This window comes from Onychomys torridus, chromosome 3, assembly GCF_903995425.1.
Source record: "Onychomys torridus chromosome 3, mOncTor1.1, whole genome shotgun sequence".
Lineage (NCBI taxonomy): Eukaryota > Metazoa > Chordata > Mammalia > Rodentia > Cricetidae > Onychomys > Onychomys torridus.
In genome coordinates, this window is record NC_050445.1 from 157,754,451 (window position 1) to 157,772,076 (window position 17,626).

Below are 17,626 nucleotides of genomic sequence, written 5' to 3' on the forward strand. Positions count from 1 at the left end.
AAAAAAGTCAAAGCCACTATTCAGCTTCAATATGCTGACACTGGCATTTAAAATTACTTCAGCAGGCCTGGAGGGAGTGCTCAGAGGTTAAGAGCAAGTACCACTCTTGCAGAGTGCCTCAGTTTGGTTCCCAGCACCCAACCAAGTCTAGCAGCTCACAACTGCTTGTAACTTGCCTTCTATCTAGCCTCTGTGGCACCTGTACTCATGTGCACAAGACCCACATACAGACACATACGTACACATAATTTAAAAAATTTACTTCAGCAAAGACTACTTTGAGCATAATATCAAACTATTAGATAAAAAAAAAAAATCAATGAAGAAAAAAGTCTTATCAATTTACATAATAATCTAAACAATTTTCACCAATATGATTTTTGTGAGACAGTTTTGCTCTGTGGCTCTGGCTGGCCTACAACTCATTACCTTGGCTACACTGGCCTCAAACTAAGAGCGATCTTCTGACCCCTGCCACCCAAGTACGAGGATTGCAGGTGTGCATGAGCATATGCAGCTTATCAAGATGGATTTTTATTTAGAACTGAATAAGCCCAGTCTCAATATTAAAGGCAAATAATAATAATAATAAAAATCAGAGAAATCCACTTGCATATTCTTACATATTTACAGGCTATGCACACTTTGTAAAATAAAAACATAATAACAATTAAAATTCTCTCAGGGAAAAGATCACTGTGATTAATAGCCCACCTTTTTGCATTTGTAATGCAGATTATCCGTCCTCTATTCCCAACTCGTTCTGCATTCTCCATGAGTAAAGTGCGAGCCTCATGTTGGTACTCAGTAATTTTGCAAAGGGTCTCCACTGCTGCAACAAGCCCATGCAGAATGCTACAGCACTCTGGATCTGCCCGAGGGTTAGGGGGGCCCACAGTAGCCAGTGCTGCCATGAGCTAAGCAAAAGGAGAAACAACCATGTTGACAATATGACACGTTAGACAAAAACATACTGAGAAAACTACTTAAAAAGCTCCTTAAATAGGGGCCGGACAGACGGCTCAGCAATTATGAGCACTGGCTGCTCTCCCAAAGGACCCAGGTTCAATACCCAGCACCCACATGATAGCTCATAACAGTCTGGAACTCCAGTTCCAAGGAATCCAACACCCTCACACAGACATACATGGCAGAACACCAATGTACATAAAATAAAAATAAATAATTTACATACGGATACAAAATCCCATAACAAAATACTAGCAAGTCTAATCTAACAACATGCACACAAAAAATCATACACCATGACCATGGAAGATTTCTATCATGAATGAAAGTTAATTTAGTATCAAGTGGGGATGGGGAGGGGAGAAGGGGTTGTGGGAGAGAATACCACGGAGAGCCAGAATTATGGCATATTTTCAGGGTAATAGGGAAATCTAATACAGTAGAAAATTTTCTAAAATATAGACATATATGAAGGAGATCTAAGTGAAATCTCGGAATAATGGGGGAGACAGAGTCCCAAGTGGCCATCTTTTGTCACCAAATAAAGCTTCCAGTACCAGGGTTGAGTTACATCTAATTGAGTTGTTTGCCAAAGGGGCTCCATGGGAATCCCCAAAAGACCCAGACTGTTGCCAAGACTATAGGTCACTCTCCACAAACTGATGACAAGGCCCCATTGCTGAAGACAAAACCTATACAACTCACTGAACATGGTTAGGTCGAGCTGGTGCCTACAGAGCCTTACCCCTACATTCCAACACCTTTAGTGCAGGAAGGTACTCTGCATGCTCTCAAAACACCAAGATCCTTTATCTACAATGTTGTACTACCTGCAAAATAGGCTAGGGTAATGGTGGCACAAAGCTTGCAGAAGTAACCAATCTATAACTGATTTGACTTAAGGCCCATTCCATGAGATGAAACCCATACCTGATATTGCTTGTGTGACTAAGAACCTGAGACTAGAAAATCAGGGACCTAGGATAAAACCAAATAGTGGTCTAGAAATATGTAGTGATAAATGACTCATAAGGATATTCTGCTATATTCATAGATTAATGCCTTGTTCAGCCATCATCATAGAAGCTTCCTCTGGAAGATGGGAACAAATACAGAGACCCACAGGCAGACATTGCACAGGGAATGAGAGACCTTGGAACACTGTGATGGTTTGAATAAAAATGGCCACTACAGGCCCATAGGGAGTGGCACTTTTAGGAGGTGTGGTCTTATTGGAAGAAGAGGGGGGGGGGGGCTTTGAGTTTTCAGAAGCTCAAGCCAGGCCTAGTGTCTCATTGTCTCTTCCTGTTGCCTGTGGATCCAGAGGTAAAACTTTCAGCTGATACCTTTCCAGCACTTGCATGCCACCATGCTTCCCACCATGGCGATAATGAACTAAACCTCTAAACTGTAAGCCCGCCCAAATTAAAGATTTTGTTTTATAAGAGTTGCCGTGGTCATGGCATCTAGTCACAACAATAAAACCCTAAGACACACACTCAGCCCTAAATGGGATGTCTCCATAAAACTATTCCCCTTAGAGGTCAGGGAACTCCTTGGAAAAGAAGATGGAAAGAATTTAAGATCCAGAGAGGATGGAGGACACCAGGAAAATAAGACCCCCCTAACTCAACATGAGCAAATCTCATATGAACTCACAGAGACTGAAGCAGCATGCACAGGGCCTATATGGGTCTACACAAGGTTCTCTGTTTATATTACAGCTTCTGGTTTATTGTTTTTATGAGGTTCCTGAATGTGTGAACAAGTGGGTCCCTGATTTTTGTGCCTTCTCTTGGTCTCTTTTCCTTCTGATGGCTCGTCTTATCCAACTTCAATGAGATAGCTTTTTTAAAATCTTATTACATTTTGTTATATATTTAAAAAAAAAATCAATCAACAAATGAAAACCTAGTCACGAGTATAAAGGTTAACAACTGAATTGTCATTTATACATGCTTAGAGAGGGAAAATCAGTTTTCACCAATGGAGTGACACTGGATGTATCAATCATTCCAGGACATGCCTCATGATCAGGAGTAACTAATTGACCAACATATAATGGACTCCACAGTTTTTTGTGTGCTTTTATTTGGTTGCTGTTTGGTGGTTTGTTATTGTTGTTGCTTGTTTTGGGTGGTATTTTATTTTACTTTATTGGTTTTGGGGACAGTTTGCTGTTGTATTGGGTTTTTGTTTGTTTTCTGAGAAAGAAATAAACGTTGGGTGGGTATTGAGGGGAAGAGGATCTGGAAGGACTTGGGGGCCGAAAGAATAGGATCAAGATATATTTAAATTTAAATATTGTTTTAAATAATAAGAAATACAATAAAAGGGAAAAGAAAATTAACTTATCATCAAAACAAATCTAACGTAACACACATTACCAATAAAATCAAACCACACCATCACCTCCACATAAACCCAGACAAAGGTTCTGATAAAATCCAAATAAAACCCAATGAAATGGAAACAAAGAGGAGCTTCCTCATTCAGATAAAGGGTATCCCTGAAAATCCTTTGAGGGTACCACACTGTGGTAGTATTTTGTTTATACTCTAACAAATAAAGCTTGCCTGACGATCAGAGGACAGAGCCAGCCACTAGTTAACCATAGAGGCCAGGCAGTGAGTGGTGGCACGCATCTTTAATCCCAGCACTAGGGTAGTGGAGACAGGAAGTAATATGGCTGGGCAGAAAGAGGAAGTGATAAGGTGGGATTGGAGACAGGAACTCAGCTCTTTCAGGCTGAGGATTTCGTAGAGATAAGAAGTCTCTAGTGGCTGGCTGCTCTGCTTCTCTGACCTTTCAGCTTTCATCCTGATATCTGATTCCATGTTTTTATATTAAGACCAATTAGGATTTGTGCTACACCACACTGAAGGGTTAAAGACTAAATGGGTTCACCTTAATAATGGCAGATATAAACAAGGATGTCCCTCTTACCATTTTACTCAACACTGTATGGATGTTTTAGTCAGGACAATTAGAAAAGAAAAGGAAATGTAGGGGTTCAGACAAGAAGTAGAACTATCCCTACACTGCAGTAGACATGATCTTTCATACAGAAATCCTTTAGGAATCCATTAAAAAGTGACTAGAATTAATCAACACCAGGCTGCAGCTGTAGTGCAGTAGTAGAGCCCTTGTCTAGAATGCATGAGGCTATAGGTTCAATCCCAAGTACTGCTAATTTATTAATCCATCAAGTTGCAGGATATAATATCAATACACAAAACTAATTGTATTTCTACACACTTAGAATGAATACTCCAAAAAGAAAATTAAGGAAAACAAACAACTTACAATAACTCTCAAAAGAAGAAAATACTTAAGAATAAATTTTACAAAATAAATGAAAAGCTTACACTCCAAACTACCAAACACTAAATAAAGAAATTAAAGAAGATGTAAACACACAGAACAACTTCCTATGCTCATGGCCTAAAAGACTTTATACTACTAAGATGGCAACATCACCCAAATGGGTCTAGTTTAGTTTGGCTCCTGTCAGTCTCAGATGATTTTTGTGTTTACAAAGCTGATTCTGCAAGGGATCCAAAACAGCCAACCCATCTCAAAGAACAAAGCAGAAAGACCAAAATTAACTGACTTAAACACCATACCAAGCAGCAGTTATTCAACAGTGTGGACTGGTGTGAAGACGGACAGGCCAGGGACCTGTGGACCAGCCTTGTATACATGAAACCCTAGGTTATTCTGTGAGCACCATGTAAAACACAGAGTGGCACCAGTGAGATGGTTCAGTGCTGTCAAGCTTGATGATCTGATTCAAGTCTCAGAACCCACGAAAAAGCAGAAGAGAGAACCAACTCCACAAAGCTGTTCTCCGACATCCACTTGTGCACATGGCATACGAAGAATCCCCGTCTACCATGTTATTGTAATGAAAAATTTTAAGACAAATTTAAAACACAGGCATAAGAGCTAAGTAGAAAACTAGCCAAGAAACATATACAAATGGCCAGTAAGCACACGAAGAAAGTTCAATGGTATTACTCATTATGGAAATACAATTTTCAAATGAAGTAATGTTGAACACACTAGGAGTCTAGAACCCAAAGTCAGATAATAACAAACACTGATAAGCACTTAGAGGAAAGCAAACCCTCATTCACAGCTGGAAGTAGGTAAACGGTACAGCTATTACTGTCAAACAGCTTGACACAGGTTACCACATCACCAACCAATTCCACTCTTAAGTGTGTATCAAAAACAAAAAGTGAGAAAGGGGTCATAGTTTTCACATGAAAACCATATACAGGTGTCACAGCAGGATTATTCATAACAGGTACAAATGTCCAATGCCTGACAGAAAAACAAAATGAGGTACACATCTATCCAATACTGATTTAAAAAAAAAAAAAAGAATGAAGAGAGCTGGAGAGAAGGTTGAGAAGGTTCAGTACTCTTGCTACCTAATGAATCAAGCCTGATGACCTGGGTTCAATGCAGAACCATGTAAAGATGGAGAGAAAGGACTCCATAAAGCTGTCCTGAGTTCCACATAAATACACAAACACACATCATGCACACACACAATTAAAAAAAAGTATAAACATCACCATGGATGTCTTCAGGCAAGCTTTACTTCTTAGATTATAAACAATATATCAACACAAAGTGGTTTTGGACTAAAAAGAATGTTAAACATTGTTTACCGGATTTGAACATTACACAATGTACACATGTGCTAAGCATTGCTTTGTACTGCATTTGCACACATCATTTCTATGTCACAGTAGAAACCTTCACAGGATTCATGGGAGCCAGAGAGATTTAGCTTCAGCATTAAAAATAAGAAAAGAGGGCTGCTAAATGGCTCAATGGGGAAAGGGGTTTTCTGCTAAGCCTGACAATTTGAGTTCGATCCCCAGGACCCACATAGAAGAAGAAAAAGGAGAACTGCTTCATAAGATAATTTTACACACATAAAGACAATATATTGTACATACTTTTTAAAGCCTCGATAATCTACTTATTTGTTCGTTTGTTTGTTTATTTAGGTCTTAGGTAACCCAAGCTAGGCTCAAACTATGCAGCTGAGGACAACCTTGACTTTGGAACCTGCTGCCTTCAACCATTCTCCCCACACCGGGCTTTATGTTGTGCTACAGATGTGAATGCTGGGCTTCATGCCTACTATTTAAGTGGAGCTGTTTAGAAAGACACTGATTCAGCTCTCTTCAACTGCTACCAACAGGTTTTAGCACCGCTAATCCAGACAGGAAATGAAAAGTGGGCAGATTTTCAACAAACAACTTGTACTTGTTATGGTTTAGGTCAAAACAGCAGCCCAGGCTCTTAGGTCTGAACACTTGGACCCCAGCTGGTGGCACCTTTTTCAAGGCTGTGAAACATTTGGGTCTAGGTGCCCACAAAGCAAATGTAAGCCACATAACACAGGGCTTTGAGGGGCACTGCCCAGCCCTGCTTCTGGTCTCCCTCTTGGCCTCCTGATCTGCCAACCTCATATTCCCACACTGACAGCTCCAAAGAGGACTGCCCCCACCACTGTGCCTCCTCTGAAACTGTGAAGCAAAGGAAAGCCTTCCTCCCTATGCTGCTCCTGACTGGTATTTTGTTACAGCCCTGAACAGGAAAAGTACTGCACAAGCTTATGAAGCATATGTAAGGTGCACATGTATGGATACAGACAGAAAATTAATTAGATGGACAATGCCTATTTAAAAAAGTAACCAAAAGAAGGAAAAGTATATTTATAAACTACTATATAGCCCAGTAATATAGGAAAAGCTTAACAAGTATTGGTTTAAAGAGGAGATAATATATGGATTGAAATTCTGTTCAGACTTTTATTAATTATGTAATCCCTTCTGGCCCTTTTCCTCACCTAACCTGAAAATAAAAATAATAATAGAACCTGTTCCACAACAGTGGCACTCTCAAGCTTTACTTAACAGACAAAAATAAGACTTGCAGTGTGACCATTTTTTTGTAAAAACAACGTATATAGGCTAGAGATGTGTGCTACAATGGAAAGACTGTGGGTCTTGGGCTCTGTGCCTGCATGAGGAAGGAATTATAGCAAAGAATGTCTAAAGTCCCTCCAGTCTAAATATTTACAACCAGCTGACTTTACTCCCTGTTCATGAGGATTTCTGACAAGAACTTGTGATAATAACCTAAGCACAATGTACTACATGCACTTCATACAAAACATCTTCAACATCAGTGATTTGCTAGAGATGTCCTCACAGTAGTCTCTTCCTGACAGACTCACAACTTTAGAGTACTGAAGGAGATACTAAAGAAGGGTTCCTCCCAACACTGGACATGTACTTTTGCTTGACTGGGTATGTTGGGTTTGGTTTTTTTGAGACAGCATCTGCCATAGCCCAGGCTATCCTCAACCTCACTATGTAGTCTAGATTGATCTCCTGACACTCCCTGCCTATTCCTCCTGAATGATAGGATTACAGGACTGTGCCATCCTGCCCAGCAACTTCTCTTCCGGTCATATACTATGGGATCTACTGCAGAGGTGCAGAAAAAAAGGCCTGTGCAGATGTGTGCTCATTTTTATTCACACACAGAAAGGCTCCAACGTTTTTTTTCATGGTACTTCCTGAAAGACAGTGAATACTAACAATATTCTAGAAAGGTAAAAGTATAAAGCCAAGCCAATAAAAACCCTATTTCTTCAGTGACTTATTTCAAAACAGTAAGTTAGACATGCTTACAGTTGAAACGACTAATCACAAATATTCAAGATCAAACATTGTGATAAACACATTTTTCTTTTTTCTTTCTTTCTTTCTTTCTTTTTTTTTTTTTTTTTTTTTGGCTTCAAGACAAGGTTTCTCTGTGTAGCCCTTGCTGTCCTGGATCTTACTCTGTAGATCAGGTTGGCCTAGTGGCCTAGAACTCACAGAGATCTGCCTGCCTCTGCCTTTCGAATGCTAGTATTTAAGGCGTGCACGACCACTGCCTGGCCAGATAAACACATTTTTTTTTTTTAAAGTGATCTATTAAACTCGCCTTGGAAGGGATTACTTCCATTGAAGAATACCCATTAGCAGAAAAAAAATTTTAAATGAATTAATTCAAATAGTGTATTCAAATATTTCACTAATCCCTTTCTCTCATGTTGTTCATATGCATTAGTGAAGGCTTTAGTAGACTGACATCTTCTATTCAAACTAAACAATAGCAGGAAACAATGCTACCAGAAACTCAATGTTCTTAAATAATAGATGATAAACTTAATGAATTTAGCCTAACTTTATCTGTGCTCCCTCCACTAAGACCACAGTAAAGTAACCTTTAAAAAGCATAAATCTACCAGTCCTAATGGGGCAGACATCTAATACTAGCTAATGGAGGTGAGGCATAAACCCAAGGTCTGAAACGTCTACAAAGGGGATCCAGTTCATGGTACAGTGCTTGTCTAGCATGTAGGAAGCTATAGGTTTAATCCCCAAGAACACGCCTACCACCACCAAAATAAAAAAAAAAAGCACAAAATCCACAGATAAAAAGGAGATAACAGACAAGTAAGAGCAATATGAGAAATGTCAATGAGAATTATAAAAATGAAAAAATGGCAATGAGCAGAACAGGACTGAACAGGCTCAAGTCTAGGTACCTACAGGGGAAAAAGACAAGATGATGACACACTCCATAGAACCCGAGAGACATTTCAGAGTAAAAAGCTGCTGTGGAATAATCCCTTTGTACACTGTGAAGATCTGTCGCTGTGATTGGTTTAATAAGCAAGTTGACTGGTCAACAGCTGAACGAAATAAGATTAGGTGGGAGAGCCAAAATGAGAATGCTGGGAAGGAGAAGGGCAGAGCCTGGAGTTTCCAGCTAAATACAGAGGGCGGAGATGAAATTTCCATGCTAATAAAAGTACTGCCACGTGGCAGAGCATAAATAAGGAATATGGGTTAACATAAAATTAAGAGCTAGTTAGTAATGAGCCTGGGCTATCGGCCAACAATTATAGTTAATATAAGCCTCACTATGTTTATTTGAGAATGGCTGCGGGACAGGAAACCTCCACCTACAGGAGGCATCAAGCATCACACAAACAAAGGTTGAAGAAGGTGCTGAAAAAACGTACAAATAGCCTGAACTCAGTACACAGCACACTCTGACTCAGATCCTAACGCATTAACCAATTACCTTTCCCAGATAACCACACACAGAGAATCACATGTACCACACATGTACACCACAGAGCATAGCAGAATATAAGGGCAAAGTCCTGAACTAGCACTGCCCAACAGAGCTTTATGAAATGTTGCATATGTTCCCTGTTTGCCCTGTGCCACATAGGAACCACTATCTACCTGTGGCTTACTAAGCATCTAAACATGGCAAAGGCTACAAAAGAACTATAATTTCAATTTAAGTTACCACACAAAGTAGAACTATTCTTAGATAACAAAGTACTAGATTAAATGTAGCAAGATTAAACACTCTCAGAGCTCACCTGTGAGTGGCAGAACCTGACAGTGAGGTCCATAGCACATAGGTAAAACAGTGGAGGGCCTTATCTGGAGACCTTGCTTACAGGGTCATAAAGAGACGATCTGCTGACTGTGACATTTTGAGGTTCCTTAAGAAAAACAACTGGCCGGGCGGTAGTGGCACACTCCTTTAATCCCAGCACTCGGGAGGCAGAGGCAGGTGGATCTCTGTGAGTTTGAGGCTAGTCTGGTCTACAAAGCGAGTTCTAGGAAAGATGCAAAGCTACAGAGAAATCCTGTCTTGAAAAACCAAAACCAAAAGAAAGAAAAAGAAAAACAACAACTTATACCACAGTGAAGCCCAGTCAGAAATACCTACCTACAACTGAGGATCTTCTAACCCACTGACTGGTCAGTGACTTGCTGATAAACAAGACTGCACAGCCAAAGGTCAGCAGGCATTTAAGTAAAGTCTCAATATGGAAAGAACTCTGAGAACATAAAGATCAAAACTGATCTTCAAATAAACCCTAATAACCTCCAGTTTTAAAATACATATACAACCATAAAACAAGAGAAGATTGACAAAAAGAGCATCATTAGAGTATAAGGATAAGCTCTTGGAAATTAAAATACAGTCAAATAAAATTTCCAAATAGAGTTACAAGGTTCAAATAGTCAAATAATACAGGTGCTCGATAAGAAAATGACTTTAACCTAGGAAGTCTAACACCCTCTACTAGATATTCTAGAAAAGCAAAGAACACAGACACAAGAACAGTATCAAAGATACAACTCAGAATTTTCTCTGAACTAAAGAATGTAAGGTCCAATCTAGCACACGAGAAAGACCCACTAAGGCACATCATTGAACACCTTCAGAATATAAATGAGGAAAGAAGATTCTGAAAGCGTTCAGAAATTAAATGACACTGGACTTCTACAGCAGCATCAACAGAAGCCTGAACATAGTGGAGTGAGACACTTACAATTCTGAGAAAGTATTACTTCTATATTCAAAATATCGACAAAAAGAACCATGTTACATGAACTGTGGAGGCCACACTCTACCAGACAAATGATCACAAAGAGAAAACAATGTGATATGAGAAGCGGTATAGCAGTGTCATGCAGTCAGTACAGACTGGGCTTCAGGAAACTGCTGAATTAGCTGATACATTTGAGGTAAAAGAAATACAAAGAAGCTTTGAGATGTGAGCAACAAGTATATAGGGAGGAAAAGGAGATGATAAATTCTACAAATAATCATAAACAATATTTAGCATATCAGTGAACACCATTTAATGGATATTATAATGCAAATGCAGAATTCTGAACAAAAATTCTGATATAACAAATAGAAAAAACAAGGGAAAGGCATGAGTAGGGAAGAGTCTTAGTAAACCATCACTAACAATCAGGATAAAGTTTAAACTAAGAACTCAATAAATAAAACGTGTTATATAGAAATTACATTTAACTTGTAAATTAAAACCAGGAACTAGAGCTGAGATTTGCTTGGGGTGAGTGGGACAAACAGCTATTTTTCTTTTCATATAACTTGAGATTTTAAAACTCTGCAGGGCTGGAGAGGTGGCTCAGAGGTTAAGAGTACTGACTGCTCTTCCAGAGGTCCTGAGTTCAATTCCCAGCAACCACATGGTGGCTCACAACCATCTGTAATGAGTATTGAGATCTGGCGCCCTCTTCTGTATACATAATAAATAAAAATTAAAAAGAAAAAGAAAAAAAAAACTCTGCAAAGTACAGGAATATTTTTTTTAATTAATCATTCTTATAAAGTTTTACCACATTTAGATAGTTTTCAAAACCTAAGCATACCTCCTGTAAATTTTGGTCTTCTTGAGTCCAAGAATTTAAAACATGTGCTCCCGAGTCACTCACAATGAAATTCACCTAGTAGATATTAAAGAAACAATTAGTATTCATCTCTAATTTCACTCAGTTGCCATCACATTGTAAAATAACACACAATTCCTAACACTGGCAACTATCTGATTCATTCATTCTGAAGTGTGAATGTCTAGTAGCTGCTATTCACACTGAGTATACGGGAATGCAGTAATAGATAAAACAGTTCTGTCGCATGTGGAGAATGTCAGGGGCAGGAAATGTGGTACAGCAATGTAGGAAGAACACAAGCAAATAAATGAAGAGGAAAATTTCAGCGAACAGTAACTGCTATGAGAAACAACTTGGTTCACTACTCAAGATCAGGAGGTGAAAGACAGGCTCTCTATGGTGGCAGCAAGAGCGAACTCCAAATTGACTATTGAACCAGCCATAGAACAAGCCAGGGATAGATAACAGCAAACAGCAGATGCAAAGGCCTTTAAATTTAAATGCACACCCAAAAAGCAAAATCCAGAATAAGCAGAGGGTTTGGAGATAAGCCTGAAGAAACAGGGAGAGCATTGAAAGCCATCAAAGCACTGACAGCCAAATAATGGATATGAACTCTATTCTTTTCTTCTCCCTCAGTAAAATACAAATTTAAAAAATACTGTAAGTGATGAAAGTACAACCCACTAACTAGTATAATGCTTGCCTAGCATGTAGTGTTAGGTTGGATCCTAGCACCACAAAACAACCCTATCTGGTAAGATGAAGACCTTTGCCAAGCAAAGGATCTGACCTGCTGGGTCCCAGCTCAGGCTGCTGCAAGTAAGATGGAATACTTGCCATCTACTTGCAGCTAATCCTGAAACATTTAAAACACCGAAACCTAAAGGTAACTTTAATATTTGGAATCTCTGTTAAATGTCAATGTCTGTTCTTACTGATTAAAACAACAAAATTTTTAGCTTTCTGGAACTCATAAGGTGGCACAAGTCTTTAATCCCAGCACTTGACAGGCAGAAGAAGGTGGATCTCTGAGTCTGAGGTCAGTCTGGTCTATGGAGTGAGTTCTAGGACAGCCAGGGCTACAAAAAATAACTCTCAACATTCCTTCCACTTAAGACACCAGTTGTTCTCAAAGTTTAGTGCCTGTTCCATACTTGTTACAAATATTTTATATAGCCTAGCATGCATAGTACTTTCCTCACTGGACTGTTAAATAGGCCAGTAAGAATAAAATATAAGTATAAATATAAAGCACTTTGGAACCCACACTTGTAAGTGCTCAGTATTCTTTAGCCATCATTACTGCTGGCCATAATTAAAAACTCATACAATATTAATCATAAAGGGCAGTTCTGCATAATTTTTAACTATACAATTAAAATCTACAGTAAATTCACATAACTATTTACACAACTAAATACATCCCAAATCATCATTTTGTTCATAACACTCACCAGCTTTTTGAAAGGAAATATGTCATACATTATTCTACAATATTCCATGGAAGATTCTACTGAGCAAGTCCATAAGGATTTAGAGATGGGAGCCAAAGGGATGATTCCTTGGGTCCTATTCTTTACCAGCATATCAAACTCTACATGCTGTCTGCATGACTCTGCCATGTACGGGCAGTGATCCACAACAAACACCGTCTTATGAGATTCAGAAAAAATCTTCATTTTGTTTTAATCTGTAAAAGGACAAACATACTAGTCAAATGTTGATACATAACATTTATCACATAGGTGTGTTTTCTCAAGATTTGGTGGGGAGCCTAAGTTCCAATAATTCTGTCCAATGAAAGGCAAGGTTATGGTGCCAGTTCAAGGGATGACAAAATGAGTCCATAACTTTTTTCTTTCATAAAGTACTTAAAATAGAAGCAAACATCTGTACACATTATCTGTGTTTGATCCCTATTAACTATATATCACAGATCAATTCTTCAAATGCATTTATGCGGCTCCTTGCTAAGGGCTGGGGAAAAATCTACAGAAAAAGACTGTCAGTAACGTACAACCCAAAATAACACACATCTCCTAAGGCAACTGCATACCGGGTCTTTCCACGAGCCCAAACCCTCATCCTCCCCAGACAACTTTCAATACACCTTGGTAGTTCACCGTGTATCCCAAAACAAACAGATGCTGAGGAGGAAACACTTGTGAAACTTTTTCTTATAAACATAGAATATGTGGTGCACTCCCCTGCTTCGCTCATAAAATCTTACACAGGACAAAAAAAAAAAAAAATCCACGTTCTAAAAGCACATGGGAAGCAGAACAAGAGTGTGCACAGGAACAAACCATCTTAACGGTCCCACTACTATTTCTGCTGCTCTGCAACGCACCGCCCCTCCACGCAAAAGTCCCTCTCAGCACCTTCTGCACACCTGGCTGCAAGGTGGGGGGGCGGTGTACAAGGTGAGTGGACAAGGAAGCCCTCGGCATCGAGGTTCGCTTACTTTCGAGCCTGGTCCTGCAGTGAACGAGCGAAGGCTGAGGGAGAAGGCTGAGGAGGGTGGGTGGGGAGTCGGTGCACAGCCTGAGTCTGGTACCACTGGCAGAGGACTGCCCCGCTCATCTCCCAACACACCGGCTTCCTAAACGCAGGAGCGCGCGCATGCGCGTGCACGCACAAGAGCGCACTCGGGCTCGCGCGTGCGCACGACGCTCTTGCACAGCCCCGCCATCTTCCCTTCCCCTCGGAGGAGAGGCAGAGCCGGAAGAGGGCGGAGCTAGTGAAAGGGGGGGGGTATGCCTTCAAAGATTGTCCCCAGTCAACCGTTGGGAAGAATGGCCAGGACGACCTGAGAGGATCCCCAAAGCAAAACACTACCCGCAGCCCGGAATAAACCGGCCTCGGCTCTGCAGAAGCGGAGCCCGGCCTCTCAACCTCTCCTCCGTTTTCAACCGGTGTAGTCCCTGGAAAACCACGCGAGAGTTTGAGAGCCGCCGAGCAAAAGCTTGAGAGCAGGACAGGAGGGCGGAGCGAGGAGGGAGGGGCCCACCCGGGAGGGGGAGGGGCCCACCCTCGCCCCGCCCCTTCTGCCAATCAGCGGCGAGCCGCTAGCCGGGGGTTGCGGGGGGGCAGGGAAGAGAACTACGGTAGTCCGCGGAAGTCTCGCGAGGCTTGTCCTCCGCAGCTGCGGGTCGCGGAGGCTCTGGACCGGCCCGGAATGGGGCCGAGGCGCGCGGGCTGCGGGTGCGAGCCGCTGCTGTCTGTGCAGCGCTGTGCGTCTTCTCGCTGAGCAGGCGCAGCGAGGGCGCGGAGACTGCCCCTGGACGCCGGGATCTCGCGGGTCCTTGTCGCCGCTGACGGCTGAGAGGGACTGAAGCCGAGGGAGTGGAATAACACGCGTGGGCGAGTCCCCGAGCCCGGCTCCCTCTCTCCGTGCTCCCGCTGAGCCCCTGTCGGGAACCGAGGTACGGAAGTTCCGTGAACGCCCCGAGCCCTCGCTCACCGCTGGGCACCCCTTCCGGGTTTGTTTTCTTCCTGCCCCGGCCACTCGGGAGCTCCGTGGGCGGTGGCGGGAGGGACTTGTCACTTGAGTTTACCTCTGCACACTGGACCGTGTTTGCGACTCGGACTCAGCCACAGCCCTAAGGGAGCAGCCGGAATTGTTAATCCTGCAGTGCCCTTGCAAATTCTGTTCCAAGTTGAAGAACTGGTTTTCTTCAGAAAGGTGTCCATAAGCTCCGAGTGTGTGCATCCCACCTTTTTTCAAGAACAGTGCAAGTCTCTGCTTTCAAGTGATGCGAGTGGACAGGATGCTTATTTGTATGTGTGATCCGCAGACCTTTCTTTATCCCATTCTGAGGTTTTCTTTGAAAGACGCATGTTTTTATATTGCTATTTCCATGGTCAGCTACTAATTGACAAGAGCGAGGACTCTCTCTTTTTTTCCCCTGCTTTTCTTCTGTATTCCGACCCTGATCGGCAGGGTCCACGCTCCTTTCCAGACCACGGACCTCAGAATTGTCTGAGGTTCTGTGTTCCACTCACACCGCACCAGGTTATTTCTTCTTTTACTGTGACGGTTACCCTTCCTCCACCCCAAACGGGTGTCTCTGCCTCTGCCTTCCATACTTACTGTGAAATGCATTATCTCTCTTGAAACTTTTTCAAGTTCTAATTTAAGCATATTGGTTCGTCAGGGCCTTTTATCGTACTATCTCAAATCATATTTTACCTTTTTAGTGTCACCTTGTTTCTGCCCCTAATTCTTTACCATCCACCCATGCCAGGCTGTTGGGTGTTTCCTCAGACGTGCCTCACATTTCCACCACTGTGCCTTTTGTAGACCAGAATAGTCTGTTGGAATGCTTGCTTTTCCTGCTATTTCACTATCTATCAAAACCCAGTTCATAGATCATTCTTCTTAGACTCCCTTGGGTGGCATTGATAATACAGTGAGCTCCCAGAGCTCTTGATAGTTCTGCAGTATTTATTAGGATGTATTTATTCAATTATTTGTCTCTCTTGCCAGCTTGAACAGGAGTCTGGGATCATGTCTTACTCATCTTTAAAACAAAAGCTAGTTCAGTGTTGGCACATAGCAAGCATTATTTATACATACATATATACATCTTTATAAAGCAGTCATTCTAAAGAATCTGCTATAAAAATTCTCAGTCCCTTAAAAATCAGGACATTAGAACCCAAAGGGACTTTTTTATTTTAGGGTCAAGGCCCTTAACCTGTTTTGAATATGAGCAGCCCTGTATTCCTAACATATATGTAATTGTACTTTTGCTATTAGTTGATGGGAGATTGTATGTGCATGTGCATGCACACACATATCATGCCTTCAAGTGATTATGCTAGTATCTTTATATTTGACAAGTAGGATTTTATATGACACAAATGCTTTTGGTAGTACTCAGCATGTATGCATTCATGCAAAGATCCATATGTTAGAAATAACTGGTTTAGGTTAAGTTAGTTCTTTGGATTGTTAATTTGAACACACACACACACAGCCTAGCCACAATTCTAGAGAGCATGTAAATTGGTTTTGGTTTGTTCTTTCTCTCAGATTTTCAGATTTTCTTCATAATTCTCCAAGTACATTCATATCCACGGAGTGGAAACTGTCTGTGCATTCAAATAGTGCATATGTCTGCACAAGATGCCCATTTTTATGTGTCATTTATTGTTATGGGATATTTGTACACTGTGTGAAGGTGTATTGTTGTGATTGGTGTAATAAAAGCTGAACAGCCAATAGTTAGGAAGGAGGTATAAGCAGGATTTCCTGGAGAGAAAGGAAGAGGAATCTAGGGAGACTGGAGACACAGAGGAAGCAAGATGGGCAGTACATGACAGAACTTAGATGAATAGAAATAAGTTAATTCAAGTTATAAGAACTAGTGAGAAACAAGCCTAAGCTAAGGCCAAGCTTTCATTAATAAGTCTCCGTGAGTTGGTGGCCCAAAGAAAAATCTGACTACAGTTATGTACATTTGTTTTTTGTTTGTTTTTTGAGATTGAGTCTACATAGCCCTGGCTGTCCTAGAATTCACTCTGTAGACCACACTGGCCTTGAACTCACAGATAACCTCTTGCCTCTGCCTCCTGAGTGCTGGGATAAAGGTGTGTGCCACTACACTTGGCTATCTATATACATTCTTGATCTCTTAAAAATATTTCTCTGAAAGACTTGAAACACATTTTTATTTTGTTATTTCCATGTGCCAATTAATACAATATTATCTATCTAACTACTAACATTAGAGTTACCGGCCTGAGCAATAATAAATTTTAAACTAAATTTTTGACATTTAAAAACACATCTGTCATATATCACACCTCGTTTGTGTATCTCCAGCAATTGAATAATGTGTAGTAGATTGGTTTATAAAAGAAGCAAGAGTTACCTAAATTTCTTTGTATTTTTCTTAACTAAGAGCTAAAAGTAAACAGCTGGCAGTTGGTGTGGTGGGTAGGAGGCGGTTTCTCCTGAGTCAGCAACAGCATGCTCTAAGCCATCTGTCAGAATCTGCTGCAAATGTCTCAGTGGTGGAGTGGGTGAAAATGTGGCTGAAGCAGGAAGCAAAAGAAGAATGAAACTTGTTTCTTAAGCATACCCTGGAATTTGAGCCCACTTGTATAAAATAATTTAAATATATTATGACTAGTTAAGATAAGCACTGGAAAAATAGGCAGATAAATTTGAAAACATTCCTTTTTTAAATTGGAATCTATTTTTTAAAATTTGAAACAGAATGTGGAAAGCAGAATCTCTCCCACATTATTTACTAGCTAAAAAGGGAGAGAAAGTATATTTCAAAAAGAATGGCGAAGCAAATTCATATTATAAAATATTTTAA

General features: G+C 40.8%; 2 protein-coding genes across 6 annotated transcripts in view; one reads left to right on the forward strand and one right to left on the reverse strand.

The window, feature by feature from the left end:
- The window catches only part of Ints13 (integrator complex subunit 13), a 37,199-nt gene extending 22,906 nt beyond the window's left edge, over nt 1–14,293 (reverse strand). For both annotated transcript variants that reach the window (XM_036182366.1, XM_036182365.1), the window contains exons 1-4: nt 13,759–14,293; nt 12,749–12,984; nt 11,271–11,345; nt 715–917 (exon numbers count right to left, since the gene is read on the reverse strand). In XM_036182366.1, the coding sequence (XP_036038259.1) occupies nt 715–917; nt 11,271–11,345; nt 12,749–12,973 (503 nt within the window). In that variant the 5' untranslated portion in view covers nt 12,974–12,984; nt 13,759–14,293. The remainder of the gene's footprint in view (nt 1–714; nt 918–11,270; nt 11,346–12,748; nt 12,985–13,758) is intronic.
- A 94-nt stretch (nt 14,294–14,387) lies between these two features.
- The window catches only part of Fgfr1op2 (FGFR1 oncogene partner 2), a 40,781-nt gene continuing 37,542 nt past the window's right edge, over nt 14,388–17,626 (forward strand). Inside the window, exon 1 of one of the 4 annotated variants that reach the window (XM_036182371.1) lies at nt 14,388–14,719. The gene's annotated coding sequence lies outside the window, so the exon portion shown is untranslated. Of the gene's footprint in view, nt 14,720–14,753; nt 15,047–17,626 lie in introns of those variants that run through there. The other 3 variants (XM_036182368.1, XM_036182370.1, XM_036182369.1) reach the window with 3 other exon arrangements.